The sequence below is a fragment of the Canis aureus genome, chromosome 17 (assembly GCF_053574225.1).
Source record: "Canis aureus isolate CA01 chromosome 17, VMU_Caureus_v.1.0, whole genome shotgun sequence".
NCBI classification, from domain to species: domain Eukaryota; kingdom Metazoa; phylum Chordata; class Mammalia; order Carnivora; family Canidae; genus Canis; species Canis aureus.
In genome coordinates this window covers 59,017,354-59,035,261 of record NC_135627.1, presented here as the reverse complement: position 1 = coordinate 59,035,261, position 17,908 = coordinate 59,017,354, and the positions used below count along the sequence as shown (strand labels likewise).

The 17,908-nt window shown below is 38.2% G+C and overlaps 1 protein-coding gene across 3 annotated transcripts in view; it reads right to left on the bottom strand.

Moving 5' to 3' along the window:
* Positions 1-1,188: 1,188 nt before the first annotated feature.
* Positions 1,189-17,908, bottom strand: part of CDADC1 (cytidine and dCMP deaminase domain containing 1) — a 46,186-nt gene continuing 29,466 nt past the window's right edge. The window contains exons 6-10 of one of the 3 annotated variants that reach the window (XM_077855760.1): positions 16,128-16,177; positions 12,921-13,090; positions 10,962-11,151; positions 6,784-6,844; positions 1,189-3,890 (exon numbers count right to left, since the gene is read on the bottom strand). In XM_077855760.1, coding sequence (XP_077711886.1) covers positions 3,817-3,890; positions 6,784-6,844; positions 10,962-11,151; positions 12,921-13,090; positions 16,128-16,177 — 545 coding nt within the window. In that variant the 3' untranslated portion in view covers positions 1,189-3,816. Of the gene's footprint in view, positions 3,891-6,783; positions 6,845-7,574; positions 7,620-10,961; positions 11,152-12,920; positions 13,091-16,127; positions 16,178-17,908 lie in introns of those variants that run through there. The other 2 variants (XM_077855761.1, XM_077855762.1) reach the window with 2 other exon arrangements.

Sequence of the window (17,908 nt, the reverse complement as noted above, 5' to 3'; positions counted from 1 at the left end):
AGAAAAAATGTAACTGTTTCAATTCTGCTTATAAAGGAATAATTTAACAAACTGCTGTAAATCCATAGGTAACTTAAGAGAAAAGAGAAAAAGTTTTTCTTAAATCTGGAAAAACCGAACATTAAAAAAAAAAAAAAAACACAAAAGTAACGTTCAAACAAAAATGTAAAAAAAAAATTAGGCTCATCTATCTCAGTTCATTCAGCCCCGTGTTCATTCAGTCCCATGTGATTAATATTCGTTCTGTTTGAATCCAGTTTTTCTGTTGGTTGTGGAAATTCTTTCCCAGTTCAGTTGGATGCTCTTAAAGTTATCAGAAACCTGTATTCTACAGTACTTGCTAGAGTCCATTCATGAATTTCCTTGAAGATGAAACACGTTTGCAGGAAAACTTTTAAAAAGCACCAGAGTAAAACAGTAACTGTAAATGATAAAAGACTTAAAAATGGCCATAGTTAAAGGTCTGATGGAGTTTGTTACAGTGTAGCTGACCAGAAAATCTGTTGTATATCTGGGACATACAACATTTAAAGATAATGACTAGAATTACAGTGATGACATTATCCTGGGACATCTGGTTTCTAGGAATTTCATTACTTTCTGGAACACTTTGAACAGGTACCTATACAAATAGGACATCAAGAAAGCTTGATATTTCTTATTTGACAACACTTCCCATGTAACTTAGCATATCCCATAAACCAATTCATTTGGTATGTATCTCTTTTATAAAGAAAGAAAACAAATCTTTTGGAGCTATTTCAGGGAACCTCTGGAAAATCCCAGCTTACTTTCCTGGTCAAAAAACTTTATTTAGAAATTGATTTTCGAAAGTTGGTCAAAAATATCAAGAGTCTGCAACACTTAACTAAATGGGAACATAGATTATTTGAAACAATACTTAATTATCTATTTAACCAAGTAACAAGATTTTAAAGGCAAATTTAGAAGGTTACATATTTTTAAGTAAAATTCAGCTCTTAAGGATAAGACACGGTTAAGTAATCAAGGACCCAATAAAGACAACATGAAACACAGGAAGTTACTTTAGTAACATATAACATCTCTGCTTTCCAGGCAGATTACTTAAAAAGTAAAGAAAACCATAATATCTTATTGAGAGCAGACCAACAGTCCGAGGATACTTTTTCTTTTTAGAAAATGAAAGAAAATTATATAAGCAAGCTATTAAAACAAAAAACAAGTTTATTATTTTTAAAAACCCTTATAACAATTCAATTTATAGCCAACATGACTACAAAAGGTAAAGTTTTCTTTCTTTTCCTTCCCTCCTTCCTCTTTCTTTTTTCTTTTCCCAAACTTCTGTGTTCTTAGCTTGTCCTTTATTTTTCTCTTTTTCATTCTGTAATGACCATTCTGAAATAACCAGCTTTACTTTAGGACAAAATTTACTTTCTTTTCCCTTAACTAAAATACATCTCCATGCCTCATACCTTTTCTCAGCTAAAAACACATCCTAGTTTCTTTGCAATACAGAGTCATCCTTCTTATTTCTATTAGTTTTAATTACATATTTCAGAAGCTTCCTATAGTTACATTCACAAGGTGGTTCTCAACCTGCAAGGTCAACCAGAAGCACCTGCAGAACTGTGAGAACAGCTTGCTGGGTCCCACACCCAGTTTCTGATTCAATAGATCTCAGTGGACATTAAGAATCTCATGTCTAACAAGCTCCCAGGTGATGCCAATGCTGCCGGTCCAGGACCCCCACTCTGAGAGTCAGTCTCAATTACTCCATTCCACATTCCACGAGACTGTGAGCTCCTTGAGATGAGGGAGCATTTCTTATACATCTCATTTCCAGGGTCTAGCCAGTGTCCAGCAGTCATTTACTCAATCAACAAATACTCATTGAATGTGTTATGTGCCTGGCACTATTGTAGGCACTGGATTCATCAGCTTAAAAAATTTATATATTTTATACATAAAAAATTTATAAACATACAATTATATGTATATGCGTATATAAATATATGTATGTAAATATGCATGTGTGTGAATATATGTATATGTACATATGTTATATATATATTCCTGCCCTCATAGAGCTTTCCTCTGGTATTACATAGGAAATTCTCAATAAATGCAGAAAACTGACCAGTTGTAAAGAAGGAAATATGGCATCATCATGAAAATTTTTATAGTGCTTAGAAATATAAATTTTCCCATTTCCTAATCCTAGTTTTTCCTATTTTGTTTCTCCCTTCTGATACCCCCCTCAACATCCAACACACAAATCCATAAACCTGACAGTACACCAGGCTTTTGGGTCTTTACAAAATATTTGCTGATTGATTTATAAAATATTTGATGTGGATGACATATTAGTAAAAAAACAATGATTCTAATATGAATCTAAGCTTGTATATATTATATATCAAAGCATTTGGGAGGATGTGAGCAAATCTCAGTTATTTACATCCTGATAAAGATTTTAGAATACCTTAACTACAAGTTTTCAAATTAGCCTTAGATCTATCTAAGGGTATCTTTCCTCCTCTCTCAATATTTATGGCAATTCTCAACTGCCTGGTATGATGACCTCGAACTCCCAGCGGACCTAAGCAGGCTGCTGTACAAATAGGAACATGGGTCAATATTTGGATTGTCCTGTGTACAATTCTGAGACACTGGTGGGGGACCTTGTGAGGCCACGGGGTGCTGTGGAAGAGTTGGGGACAACAGCAGATCTCTCTACAGCCAAGTCAGGTGCTCCTCGGGATGTCACACCCTGTCCTGTGGGCCATGGGCTGTGCATTCCCTCCCTAATTCTAGGAAAGTGCAAAACACATACCTTCATCTTTGGACTATTCTCTGAAAGTTTCTCAGCGAATGAAAATGAGAGGCCTCACAAAGAGCAATTTGGGAATGTAAGTGAACTGACCATATGTTTACTGTCAAGATCTTCAGTATTCTTAAGGTTCACGGATATTTTTTTTTTTTTTTTTTTTTTTTTGTTCAAGGATATTTTTAAAAGATCTTCCACTGAAAGCTACAAGACACTCTGTTAACTGTATGGAGGGGAAAATGGGCAGCATTTATGAATGGAATTCAACAAAGGCTGGTTTCAATATTCCAGACTGAAATATTTCTTCACTCTTAATAATATTCTCTTCCTACTGCTGCCTAAATCAGTGACTTAACACGCCAGTTCAACAAATCATTGTGACTTCTACATACTGGAAGGTTTTTTAAAAAATCAGTAACATTGTCAGGAATATACTTTAATAATGGGGACTGGCTATGCCACCTTCATTTTTTTACAATTCAATCCTAATTAAATTCTGATTATTAAAAAGCTCAAGGTATAAATGTGAACTTTTGGTGAGCCATACAATGACTTAAAAATGGCCAGGTCATCATTTATTTCTTTGGAGCAGGTTACTAATTATTACCTTCAAAATCTGAAGGAATTCATATTTTTTAAAAGGTGTTTAATTCTCTGCTGGGAGGTGACCTCCAGTGAACCAGCCCCTTTCAAGAAACTGGCTAATATAAAGCTATGACAAGGAGAAATTAACCTCTACAAGGTGATCAAATTTGTCTCATTAAATCATTGCTACCTCATTTAATGTAATAAAAGAACACACCACTATATTCTGAAAAACACACAAATCTAAAAGAAAAATATTCTCATTAACATCATTCATATGGTAGTAATAAATTAGCTTCTTTACAATGTTTTTTTTTTTCAGTTATTCACAAAATCCATCCTTATTTTCTGAGTTAACAAGGCTGAATTTTAAAAGTGCAATAAAAATTCTTGAGGCCTCACTCCAGTTTCAACAGGACTTGTTAGTGGTTTCCAAGACACAGCTTTTTGTTTTGGTGCTGTTCTTCACCGGGCGGTAAGGGTCTCATCACACCATCTAGTGTTCAAGAATAACTTAGTATCAGGAAAACTGTACTTCAGATAGATAGGTCTGAAAGTCATATGGGTTGTAAGATCAAAATAATGCTTCAGTTAAAAAGGAACATGCATTTTATCTTAAAATTCCCAACTGCTGAAGAACAGATTCTAGATAACTCAGGCTGCACAGTATCTACTTTATTAAAAAGCGGATTCACTCAACTCTGAAATCTATACTTTAAAAGGGCAAATTAATGATAGGTGGAACCTATCACAATAAAGCTGTTACAAAATTGGAAAAGAGATAAGATTCTGTTGATATAAAACATTTGTTCAAAAATGTGTACAAAACATGACCTTACAGTTCAGTCAACAGTCACAAAGCAAACCTACATTTGGCCATCACCCAGTCAATAATTAAAACATGGCCAGCAAAGCAGAAGCCTTTCTCTTGCCCTCCCACCCGATGGCAACCTCTCCTTCCCATCTCAGGACTGCCAAGGGCAGCAGGCACACCTTCCCTTCCTTAGTGATCTAGGATACGAGTCCTTTATTGATGGTAAGTGGGAAATATCTCCTATTCTATGGCTTGCCTTTGTACTCTTTCAATGATATCTTTTGATGACCAGATGTTCTTAATTTTAACATAAATTAATTCATCCCCTTTTGGTTACTGCTCGTTGTGTCCTTTCCCTAACAGCAGGGAATTATTAACTGACCCCCTCAAACACTGTTCATGAAGTCATATTCTTTAATCAGATCCATATTTTTTCCACTTATTTTCCCTGATTAATTTTTTCAAAAGATAGAGTGGATAGGTATTTTTTTTCCAGACTGCAAATAAAAACACACTACTTGAATAAATAAAGCTAAGTTCATAACACAAAAAAATCAAGGTATTTACACAGAAACTATAGAATAGGAATTATTTTCATAAAGACCTCTTCCTTTCCTTACAAATCAAAACCACAATGAGATACCACCTCACACCAGTCAGAAAGGCTAAAATTAACAAGTCAGGAAACAACAGATGTTGGCGAGGATGTGGAGAAAGGGGAACCGTCTAACACTGTTGGCGGTAATGCAAGCTGGTACAGCCACTCTGGGGAACAGTGTGGAGGCTCCTCAAAAAGTAGAAAATAGAGGAAACTACCCTATGACCCAGCAATTGTTGCATGACTGAGTATTTACCCCAAAGATATAAATGTAGTGATCTGAAGGGGCACCTGCCCCCCAATGTTTATAGCGGCAGTATCCACAATAGCCAAACTGTGGAAAGAGCCCAGATGTCCATCGACAGATGAATGGATAAAGAAGATGTGGGATATATATGCAATGGGATATTACTCAGCTGTCAAATCTTGCCATTTGCGATGACGTGGACAGAGCTAGAGGTTATTTTGCTAAGTGAAGTAAGTCAATCAGAGAAAGACAATTACCACATGATCTCACTCATATGTGGAATTTAAGAAACAAAACAGAGGACCATAGGGGAAGAGAGGAAAAAATAAAACAAGATGAAATCAGAGAGGGAGACAAACCATGAGAGATTCTTAACCATAGGAAATAAACTGAGGGTCGCTGGAGGGGAACTGGGATGGGGGGACGGGGTCACTGGGTGACGGGCACTAAGGAGGGCATGCGAGGTAACGAGCACTGGGTGTTATGTAAGACTGATGAATCACTGACCTCTACTTCTGAAACTAATAATACATTATATGTTAATTAAGTGAATTTAAATTTTTAAAAAATCTCTTCATTTCCTGATTTTTCAAGGTAATCAAATCATTGTTATCTTCAAAAAATTTTTTATTTATTATACAAAATTTCCATTTACCTGGAATCCAAACAGATAGATAACATAGTTTATATTTAAATATGATACCATGGGGGTGCCTGGATGGCGCAACCATTTAAGCCACGGTTCTGCTCAGGTCATAACCTCAGGGTCATGAGACTGAGCCCCAAGCACGGTCTGCACTCAGCACGGAGTCTGCTTAAGACTCTCCCTCTGCCTCCCCAATCCCTTCCCTCTCCCCACCATCACACACTCTCTCTCAAATAAATACATCAATTTTGAAAAATAATACTGTATAGCAATAACTAATGTTCAAAATTATATACCTAAGGAATTGCAAGATCTCCCTAAGGTGACATTATATTAAAAAAAAATCTGTGTTAATATGCAAATAATAAAGCTTTGAAGACTAATCATTCATTTACAGTAGTGGTGATGACTTTAGATTATTCAAATAACCAGAGGATTTCTATTCTCTGATCAATCTCTACAAATGTGCCTTTACTCAAATAAAAATGTGTACACCCTCTAATTTGGCCCTACAGCCAGGTATGTATTTTTTATTTTTAAGATTTTATTTATTTATTCATGAGAGACACGCACAGAGAGGCAGAGACACAGGCAGAGGGAGAAGCAGGCTCCATGCAGGGAGCCTGATGCGGGACTTGATCCCGGGACTCGATCCTGGGACTCCAGGATCATGCCCCAGGCCAAAGGCAGGTGATAAACTGCTGAGCCACCCAGGGATCCCTGGGTATGTATTAATTATATACATTTTTCCTTCTTAACTGCCCAGCAAGCTTCAGTTCATTATAGGAGAGCACTGTAGTTTACGTTTCATATAAATCTAATTTATATATTCAATTTGTACATAATTATTTGTATTAAACTGCAGATTCCATAGAATTGATTATAAACAGCACTTTCCATTGAACCTAGCATATAGTAGATAGACAGATGCTTGTGAACAAACTGAATGGCAAACATCTAACCTGCAAAAGGAATATGCTCTATCTACCACCACAATTTCCAATTTCCAACCCTTAATACTCGCTATGTATCCTTTCTTTTCAGCAACAAAGTTAAGCTTAATAAAAGACTTTTAAATACTTACTCTCTTTGCTTCCAGGCTCATTTTGTTCACTGACACAAGCTCCTGATGGATTCAGCTGCCACTGTAAGAGGGCACAAACCTTTTATATGTATGTTTAGGGAGGATTTAATAAATAGCAGTTCAGCACCCTGCTGTCAAATATCAAAACATTTTTTTTTTTTAAATGTAGGAAAAAAGAGTGAGCATGTTCCTACCAACCAGGCCCTAATATTGATCCTGAATGATCTGACTTCTGGGATCAGAATCAATATTCTTCGAGAAGGAAGGAACTTTAAAATCCTTTACCTTCATTTTAGAGGTAAGGAAGTGGAAGACCAGCGAAGCATAGTGACTTGCCTGGGATTTACACACTCAGGGCAGCAAGAGAATTAAAACCAGAGTCTGGGGATCCCTGGGTGGCGCAGCGGTTTGGCGCCTGCCTTTGGCCCAGGGCGCGATCCTGGAGACCCGGGATCGAGTCCCACATCGGGCTCCCGGTGCATGGAGCCTGCTTCTCCCTCTGCCTGTGTCTCTGTCTCTCTCTCTCTCTGTGACTATCATAAATAAATAAAAATTAAAAAAAAACAAAACAAAAAAAAAAACCAGAGTCTGCTCTTGCTCAACACGATAGGATTTCCACCACACATTCTATCTCCAGGTCCTACAGTATCTTATAACAGCCAGGGCCTAGATATTAGAGAATGAAAACACCACCAAGGTTATCTTGCCTTTGAATATAGTTATATCACATCACCAACATATCATATCTCCTCTACTGTCAGTTTTCCATCTCAGCCATTCAGAAGGAAACAGGGGAGCCTGAGAGTTCACAGATAGTGCTGAACAGCCTGGAGCTGCTGAGAAGAGAAACCGAGTGTAATCGGTACCTCATGGCACAGTCCTTTCTCCCTCACTTGGCCAGAAGTCCCCAGCATCAGGTCACCACTGACTTGACTGAAAAGGCCTCACTAGGGCACCATCTCTAGAGAGGCACAATACAGTGTGCAGTACCCGGGAACCTCCTCCATAAGCATCGGTGAGCTCAACAGATAAGCTCGCTAATACCATGATCCTTGGGGGGAGTGAGATACAGGACGAATATTTCGCCATGTATAAAAAAAGTCTTTGGAAAGGGAGGGTTATCTAGAAATGGGATGGTTAGGGTTAGCACCCGGAAAAAGAGGATTTATAAGGGGTGGGAAATTATGTATGAAAAAAAATAGGCATGTTTCAAAATGTGCCCAAACCACTAACATCTACTAATTTGGGCCAAATAAAACTAATAACCCTGAATGTATATTTAAGGATAATCACAAAAAGACTATTTCAACTGTAAGAAACTTAGAAGCCATTTAGGTGCCTCACAGCAGGGGAATGGTTAGATAACTTATATCTCTAAGTTGAAATATTGTTGAATCATTAAACATTATTTTTGAAGAATTATCAATGACACAGAAAATACAGCAATGCACTAACAGTATCTATGAGTTGTCAGAGAATATCTGCTCTTTTTTACTTGCCTAGTCCTCTACAATGAGCATATATTACTTCCATAATTTTTTTTAAAAGCTAGTATGATCTAATAGAGAAAAATCCACATGTAGTAAATAGAAAAAAAAGTTTCTGAATAAATGGACATGGGCCCACACTGGTAAAATCTATTTTTGAAAATACGGTTGCTCGGGCCTAGCCTCGTCTACAACGATCCCACAGAACAGAACCAGTTATCTCAAGGGCATATGGTAACACCTCAAAGAGAAAAGCAAAACTTTTTCAAACAAAATTGATTTTAAGTTGCTTTAATCTTAAAAGTAATCGCTTCTTAGACATCCCTGGAAAATCTACTACTCTGGACAATCTAAAAATAAGTATAAACATTATGTTCCAATGTAGAATGAATACTAGTTTGTGTTAGTCACTGGTATTTACAACACTAGGCATTTAGCTAGGCAGGCAGTTTATTTTTTTTATTTTTTTAAAGATTTTATTTATTTACTCATGAGAGACACACACAGAGAGAGAGAGGCAGAGACACAGGCAGAGGGAGAAGCAGGCTCCATGCAAACAGCCCGACGTGGGACTCGATCCTGGGTCTCCAGGACCACGCCCTGGGCTGAAGGCAGCGCTAAGCCGCCACGCCACCAGGGCCGCCCCTAGGCAGGCAGTTTAAATCACTTACATAATATTGCAAACCAGGCCAGATGAGGGTAAGGATGGGAAGGTGCAGAGAGCTGTCACTGGAATGAGCACAGAGAGGAGCCACGTGCACCCGAATGGGGTGCTCCTGGCAGGTCTTGGCCCATCTCTGCCGAGGGGACTCACTCCCTCTGTTCCTGTCACCGTGTCTTGCCTTCTTTATGCTCTTTACAGCGGCAGAGCTACTCAAATCCGCCACTAAGCAATGTATTTTGGAATTCACTTAATCTGTCAGTCACAGTCCTGAAGAGCTAGGTCATTTAATCTTTATGGACAGAATGTGAAAGACCTATTTCTTCCCACTCCTCAGCAGGAATGAAGACACAGGAAACAACACCCAGCTGAAGATTTCCCTTTGACTAGCTGGGTGTAAGCTTCTGTTTACTTTTACAAAAGAGGCACCTTTCCCATCTCTCCGTTCTTTCAGGGCCCTCCTGTTCTTTTAAAAATCATGATGAGGGATCCCTGGGTGGTGCAGCGGTTTGGCGCCTGCCTTTGGCCCAGGGCGCGATCCTGGAGACCCGGGATCGAATCCCACATCGGGCTCCCGGTGCATGGAGCCTGCTTCTCCCTCTGCCTGTGTCTCTGCCTCTCTCTCTCTCTCTCTGTGACTATCATAAAAATAAATAAAAATTAAAAAAAAAAAAAAATCATGATGAGCTTTAAATAAAACTGGGAATAAAAAACTAAAAATAAATGACCAAAATAAAAAGGGTAAATATGTAAGACACTTCATGCACACACAGAAATTAGACAATGTTTTATAGTTTTAAATATAAGTTATACACCTAAATATAAAGTGTATATATACATATATATATAGTTTAAAAAATACATTTTCCAGGCACTCTGGACTCAAAACAGGAATGTAAACTTGACTTTTTTTTTTTTTTTTTTAAGATTTATTTATTTATTTTATAGAGAGAGAGCGGCAAGGGCCAGAGGGAGAGAATCTTCAGGCAGATGCCCCGCTGGGGGCAGAGCCCAATGTGGGGCTCAGTCTCATGACCCTGAGATCATACCTGAGCCAAAATCAAGAGTTGGACACTTAACCAGCTGAGCCGCCCAGGAGCCTCTGGACACTTGAAATTCATAAGGCAGTTATAGTATATGCCTTTTATAACCACTGCAAATTCTTATATAGAAGTGTTCCATTAAATGCCAGAATTATCGTTAAAAAGCAGCATATGATTCTGGGCAGGATCCTTTTGCTCTACAGGACACTGGGACAACTGGTGAACTTTGATTGGCAGCCATGGATGAACTGGCAGTAATGTGTCAAGGATGATTTCCTGAGTTTTGTGGCTGATTTGTGGTTTTGTAGGAGAATCTACTGTTTGAGGAAATATGTAATAAACTACTTGAGAGTGATCTGGTCATCATGTCAACTTTCAAAGGTTTCTGGGGCGGGGGGAAGCTCTTTGTAGTAGTTTTTGTAACTTTTCTGGAGGTTTGTGATTGCTTCTTAAAAGAGGTTAAAAAAAAAAAAAAACACTATGCAGTGAAATAGCTAGAGGTCTAAGTTTTCCATAAACTATTTTGGTACTTTTTTGGAGACATCAAATCCCTTCTTTTTCTGATTTTTCCCATGAGAAATGTGTGTCATGACTGCACATGTGTGTGCGTGTGTATGTGTGTGTGTGTGTGTGTGTGTGCCTGTCTCAGGTAATCCTAAACTGTTTTCACCGCTGTTTACCACCCAAACCGGAAGGGCAAGGAAGAGGTGGGTCAGTGATTTTCTTCTGTTTGCCACCAGATAGCACCAAAGGGCCTGGCCGTTCAAGACCTGGAAGGGCCATAGTAGGCAGCTCTCCAGAGACCTATAAATTCTTAAGACAGAGGTTTTAAGCTGAGCATTTTCAATTATCATGTGAGTGCTTGCACATGATAATAGCTTGTTGGAACTCTGTACACGTGTGGGAATCACTAATTTAAAATATTCAGCAGGGTACCTAACAATATAATAGAAAGTATACTTGGAAAAAAAAGGCATCTCTACTTACTGTAAACTTACTAACACCCTCAAGTTCCCCAAATCTCATGTAAGAGATGTCTGCCTTCTTCTTTCCAACATCTACATCCCCGGCATAGATTTGTTTTATGCCGGCACCTTTAATTAAAGGTACACACTCATCACACGGGCACTTGGTGACAAAAATCATGCTTCTTTCTTCTGGTTTTATTTCTTGACATCTATAAAAAAAATTTTATGAACATTAGAAAGGTCTAAACTGCTAAAAGGGTAGTTATAGTTTAGAGAAATCTGTAAAACACTAAAATCAAGCTGCTTTTAAAAGAGATTTCCAACATGATAAACAATAAATTTTGTTCTTGCTGAATTAGTAAATGTGCTAAATATATAAACTCATAAGATGTTAACACACACTCTGAACATGACAATTATTATAATTAGTAGTTGGTAAGATGTTCAGTAGTAGATTATAAATAAAAACAGAAAAAAGACAGACAATGAAAGAGAGGGGAGGAGGGAGGAGCTCTCCACTGAGGACTTGGTGATGCCACAGGTAGGGGCTGGAACTGACATCTGCCTTACGGCTTTACCGTGAGAGATTAGACATTAGCTCATCACAGGAGCCGAAAGATCTCTTATCTAGCACCTACTGAATATTTAATAAATGAATGCTTGTTAAATTGATAAATTAATATTAAAATTCTGCTTCGAGTTACAGTTCCTTCACCTCCTCCCTGAGACAGGATGCTCTAGTTTAACAGACTTTCAGCTTTGACACATTCATGCCTCCAGGCAAATGAAGCAAGTACACCTGTAATGAAGAGCACAAGGGAAGGGAGAGAGGAATTGTGTGCTGGGGGAGCTGAGCACTCAGCATCTTGTCTGAGGCTCCAGGGGTTCTGCTCCCTGGTCTGTGGTTTATACTGCTCTCAGCTGGCTGTCTATACCACTGGCAGCCTCCCGCATCCGTCTCTCTAGTTCAGACTCCTTCTGTTTGCCAATGCTAGGGCAACAGAACTTTAGGCATCTGGTCTATTGAAAAAATATACCCGCAGCCCAAGTAATTGGTAGGGTGGCCACTTCCCCACTGCCTATAAAACAGACTTATACACTCACAGTCTTCCCCAGTCCGACCCCAGCTACTCGCATGAGCTCCAGGGTCCAGACTAATCAGACGGCTCATGTCCCTATACACACGAGCATTTCCCGGCCTCAGGACCATTGCTATGCCTGAAGCAAGAGGGGCTTCCCGTCACTTAAGCGCCTCCAACTGCCACAATCCTACTAGACCTTCAAAGCTCAGCTCAGATGTCAGTTCCTCCTTACAGCTTTCCCGCCCCACTCTCCCTCCCTCTGGAGTAGTTCCTGAATCCCCACAGGACTTTGTGTTGGCCTTTCCCAGAGAACCCATCATGGGAGCCTGAGTGCAGTCTGACACCAGGGAACACTATAAGCTCCTCAAGGACAAAAGCCATGTCTTTCTTAGTTCTGAATCCCCTAAGATCACTCCCTACATGCTAAGTGATGAGAAATGTTTGTGGAAATGACCTAGAGTAACACCAGAATGAGGTAACGCCAGTTACAATCCCTAACAAAAAGCATGTTAAAGCCATTTGGTTCATTACAAAAATCTATATATTCATATATCTATGTGCTCTCGGTTTAGAAAATAAAGGACACCTTACACTTCAGAAAGATGGAAGACCCTAACAACAACTTCAAGCAGTTTTATATCGGAGACGAGGAAGACCAGAAAAAGAATAGGCTCGCGCAACAAATGCGAAGGCCTGGAGGACCTCCCACAGTAGCCTCAGGTCAGGCAGCAGATACCGGGTATCACCAAAATTATACTTCTGAAAAGAATTTTTCTTAGAATTAAGAAAAAAAATTACAGCTAAAAGAAAACTAAATTTAACTAACCCTTGCTACATTTTTTATTTTTAACCCTTGCTATGTTTTAAAGAAAAGACATGCAAACGGAATTTCATACCTGAATGTCAAGGCATTCTGCTCCGCGTGTACAATGTATCTGAATTTCCTTATTTCCCTGTCTTTCTGCTTGTCATCCATGTGGGGGAAGTCGGCATACTCGGACCCAACAGGGAAAGCATTATAGCCACATCCTATGAAGTACATCGAGCCTGTTCCATCACAACTTCTCTGTGATAGTGAGCAAACCAACAAAGGCGAATTGTCAACATTCTAAAAGAAGGTGCCTGGCGGTGTAGTTCAAAACCTAGGATCACACTTTATAGTACTAATTCCATTTCCTGTGACCAAAAAAATACAATCTTACATCCTCCCACTGCAGTATGGTCTTGCCAAAGCCAAATTTCAGGAAGGCGGATCATTTCTAACATATGATCTCAAGGCAGTCCTTGGTTTTAGCTGTTAATTAACACTAGCTTGTTTAATTCACAAATTGTTTCACTTGACTCAGACATCTCTCTCCAAATTGGTTATAAGACCCTAGAGATAGAAACCATGTTTTATACCTCTTTGCTATGCCTTAAAATACACATATTGGAGTGCTCCACACGTAACAGGTACTCAAATAATTGTAGTTTGTATATATGCTGTTCTATTGGTTAATAAGTCAGAAATTCTAAAAATATTCCAGACAGAAATTTCTACTATTGGACTAAAAATATGCTATTGTGATAGTTAAAGAATTAAAAATGTACTTTCCTTTTGAGAGAGGTAGAGAAAGCGAGAGAGAGAGCACAAGCAGGGGGAGGGGCAAAGGGAGAGGGAGAAGGAGACTCCTACCCTGACGTGGGGCTCAATCCCAGGACCCTGGGATCATGACCCAAGCCAATGCTCAACTGACTGAGCCACCCAAGTGCCCCTTCTAAAAATGTACTTTCCTCTAATCTTCATATTTATTGAGCCTCTAATGTGTGTGTGTGTGTGTATACTTATATTTATATGGGACTTTTTACTTAAGTTGCTCTTTTTTTTCTCATAGCCAATGGCACAGTACATGTAATATGAATGCTTTATCAGTTACTAGAGTTAAATATTTGATAAATCATTAGTGTTTATAATAATTTGGAATATGCTACAAACCTCAGTAAATTTTAATTATTCATGTGATAACATCAACAGACTCATTAGGATGGCAGCTTGATAAAGATTATTGTTATGATGAGCCAATAAAAGCTTACACATAATATGTTATCTCACTAGTAATAGTAATAAATTGTTCTTGAGCATTTACTGAATGTCAAATACCATGCTGAGTCTTATAGGTATTATTTCATTTAATTAATCCTCCCAACAACCTTGACAGTAGTACTAATTAGTTTTTCCATTTTACAGATAAGGAAACTGAGGCCCAGAGAGATTAAACCTGTCCAGGGTCACAATGTTAACAACATAGCCAGAATTCAAGCCCAGGTTGCTGGACTCCAAAACCATGTCTTTCCACTTTACCATGCTGCCCACTGTAGATAACTTGAGTGGAAACTTAAATTCTTACAAGTGCTTGAGAACCAGAGGTTGAGCCAAAGGCTGCTGAGCATTTACACGGACCCAAAGGAGAGATCCAACCACAGGCCAGGCACTGTGCTAGGGGCCCAGAATACAGCTATAAACAAAACAGAGAATCTCTGTCCTTATGAACCTTCTAATCTGCAGATAAGAAACTGCACATAATTTCAACTGCGAGGGTCAGGAATCAGTTGCACAGAATGCTATGGGAGCTTGTGGCTGAGGAACCTATTCTAGTAAGTGGTAATAGTTGAGGCAGAGATAAATAGAGTCAAGAGATCTTTTGAAGATGGAAGTCATAGCACTTGGTAGTTGATTAAATGTATGGAGTAACAGGGGACATTCAGGGAAAGAGTCAAATTACTTGCTATCTTGTCTAGTGAAGCAAACCTAGGCTCCCTATTCATCTCGGAGTCAGCCTTAAAGTCACTAAGTGTTTCTTGATTCCATGCCATTCAACCCACCCCAACGCCAAGTCCTCATCACTTCCTTTTTATTAACTCCCCATTTCTTCTTATAATGTAAATCTGATCAAATCATTTTCCCACTTAAAATATTCTTGGATTGCACCATCCATTAGAGTAGCCATTAGCCACAGGTGGTTAGTCTGAATTGGGAGGTGCTGTTAAGTCTGAATACACACAGGATTATGGAAAGTTAATACTCCCCCCAAATGCAGAATATTTTATTTTTTAAAAGATTTTATTTATTTATTTACTTGTTCATTCATTCATTCATTCATTCATGAGAGACATAGAAAGAGAAGCAGATCATAGGCAGAGGGAGAAGCAGGCTCCCTGTGGGGAGCCCGATACAGGACTCAATCTCAGGGCCCCGGGATCACAACCTTAGTCAAAAGCAGATGCTCAACCATGGAGCCACTCAGGTGCCTCCAGAATATTTTATTAATAGCTCTTAAATTGATTACAGGTTGAAATAATATTTCTGGACATTTTATTAAATAAAATATATTCTTAAAATCAATCCATCTATTTCTATGTATTTATTTATTTAAAGATTTATTTATTCACAAGAGACAGAGAGAGAGAGAGAGAGAGAGAGAGAGAGGGAGGCAGAGACACAGGCAGAGGAAGAAGCAGGCTCCATGCAGGGAGCCCGATGTGGGACTTGATCCCGGGTCTTGGGGGATCCCGAGATTATTATTTACTAGTAAATAGTAATAAAATATTTTTAAATTAAAAAAACTAATAAATAGCACCTTACCTCCTCCAAGAATATTGTACTCATTTCTCTAAGCAGCATAGAGATTTCTCCTCCATGCCATCCAGTGTCATGTTATCATCATATATACGTCTTTTTTTTTTTTTTTCGCTCCTGTCTCCAGTATAGAGTATTTAAGGCCACAGCACAATGCCTATGCTGTGGAAGATGTTTAATAAATGTCTGCTAAATAAATTAACCTACCTAGACAATCATTGAAGGAATGATCAAATGTTTATAGAATTCAGTAAATGCACCAATAACAAAATATTAACCCCAGTGGGTCAATATAATGTAATGCACTTAAGATCATACTGTGTTTATACAAAATCAAAGTTAAATGTTGAATTATTTTCAGGGGCACCTGGCTGCCTCAGTCGGAAGAGTACACGACTCTCGAACTTGGGGTCATGAGTTTGAGCCCCATGTTAGGTGTAGAGATCTCTTAAATAAAAACTTAAAAAAAAATTATTTTCATACTCACAGATTTTCCTTCAGCCCAAATGACTGCTCCAACTCCAGTTTTATGATCCTCTGAAAGATAAATGTCATTTAACTCAGTAAAGGTCAATAATTTATTAGCTTAAGAAACATGTTTCCCCAAATAATACACATTACAGAAACATAATTCATAATATAGCAGCAATCCTTGACATCTTTGCTGATTATAAAAATACTTTTTTATTACTAAATACATTTATTTAATAAAAGTTTACCACTAAAATACTCTTCAGTACGGAATATGAGAACTAGATACTGAATAACTGGACAGTGTCACAATCAACCCAGTCGAACATGATCTGTGTACAGAGCCCACAGTCAGATCAGTTCAAAGTGTAACCAGAACTGAGTGTAATTTTATAGACTCTCCACCAAATCAGTTTCTAAAAGACTATTTCTCAGAAATGATGATGAAATCGATTTAAAAGGAAATTTCTGAACTAGTGGATTTAATGTCACAACAATTTGCAACACTCCAATCTGTCTTCTATCCTTTATTTACACGCTAGTTATGGAAAACACATTTCATGGAAATGTTCTTGCTAAGAAGAGTTCAAACTTAGAATACCAACAAATACAAGTTTTTATGGGCTTTCCTTTATATTTGAAAGTCCTTTCCCTGACCTTCAAAGTTTACTTGAAGGGGAAAAGAATGCCGACTTAGTGAATGATGCCCATTTCTAAATCCAAGTGGCAGAGTTATGAACATAAGATTACAATTTCCCTACAGAGCCAGAACCTCTGTAAAAATAAAGCTGCATTTCTTAAAATCACTGATCGGCAACAGAAAGTTTTAAAAAACCAAATTACAAATTCTGTATATTAAGGATTGACTTTTTCTTCTACTAATACAAGGGTAACTTTCAAATCTCTAAGACAATTATACACTAGTTATGAAAACATAGCACTTATCAAAATCTTAATAAGGGACCAAAGTCGTTAAGGAGGTGCAGTTACCCAGAGACAGGACCAATCATCTGTGAACTTACTCTAGGGTATTTTCATATTGGTAAGGATTAAATGAAACTCTAGTTTCTTCCTACCATTTCCTAAAAGTTAATCCCCTCATATGATAACCTTATCCTACGTAGGCATTAAAAACTAGCTTGCCTTATAAATAAGTCCATCTTTATAAGTTACGATAATATAATGAAATTCCCCATCTTCAAGTAAGCTCGAGTTTTCAAAATTGAAAAAGCAACTGTATAATTTAAACACTTTCTACCCATCACCTCATTTTTACCCTAAGGGTAAAGCAGATACTTCCTTTTCTAGATGAGAAAAAAGGCAAAGAAATTAAGTGACTAAAATTAAGCCCTCCAGATGAAACCTACCCCCTTTCTTTGATGGTAAGAATTTCATAACAAAGACTTCCCTTTATTGAATCCCCAAGCAGACCCTGGTGAGGGAATTCCCCGCATTCATGGGATTTATAGTCCGAGGTGGGAGGGAGACCGGGAGAAGCAAACACACAAGCACCTGTGTCCGTGCTGTGCTAGGACGGAAATGAACACGATGCTGGGGAACAGAGGGTAGGGGAAGGCTTGTTCTAGAGTGGAGATTCATTAAAGAGATTTCGGTGTAAATGAAATTTTGTTCCTTCCAAGACCTTCAGAATATAACACAAGGGGGGAAGAATACAATTATGGCTTTACGCTCATTTCTAGGCAAGTGGCAGCAGTTATACACTTAAGATTATATTTGCCTGAAAAACCAAAACCTTTAAGTAAAATTATCCTTAATCCATGTATAAGCCTGAAACAA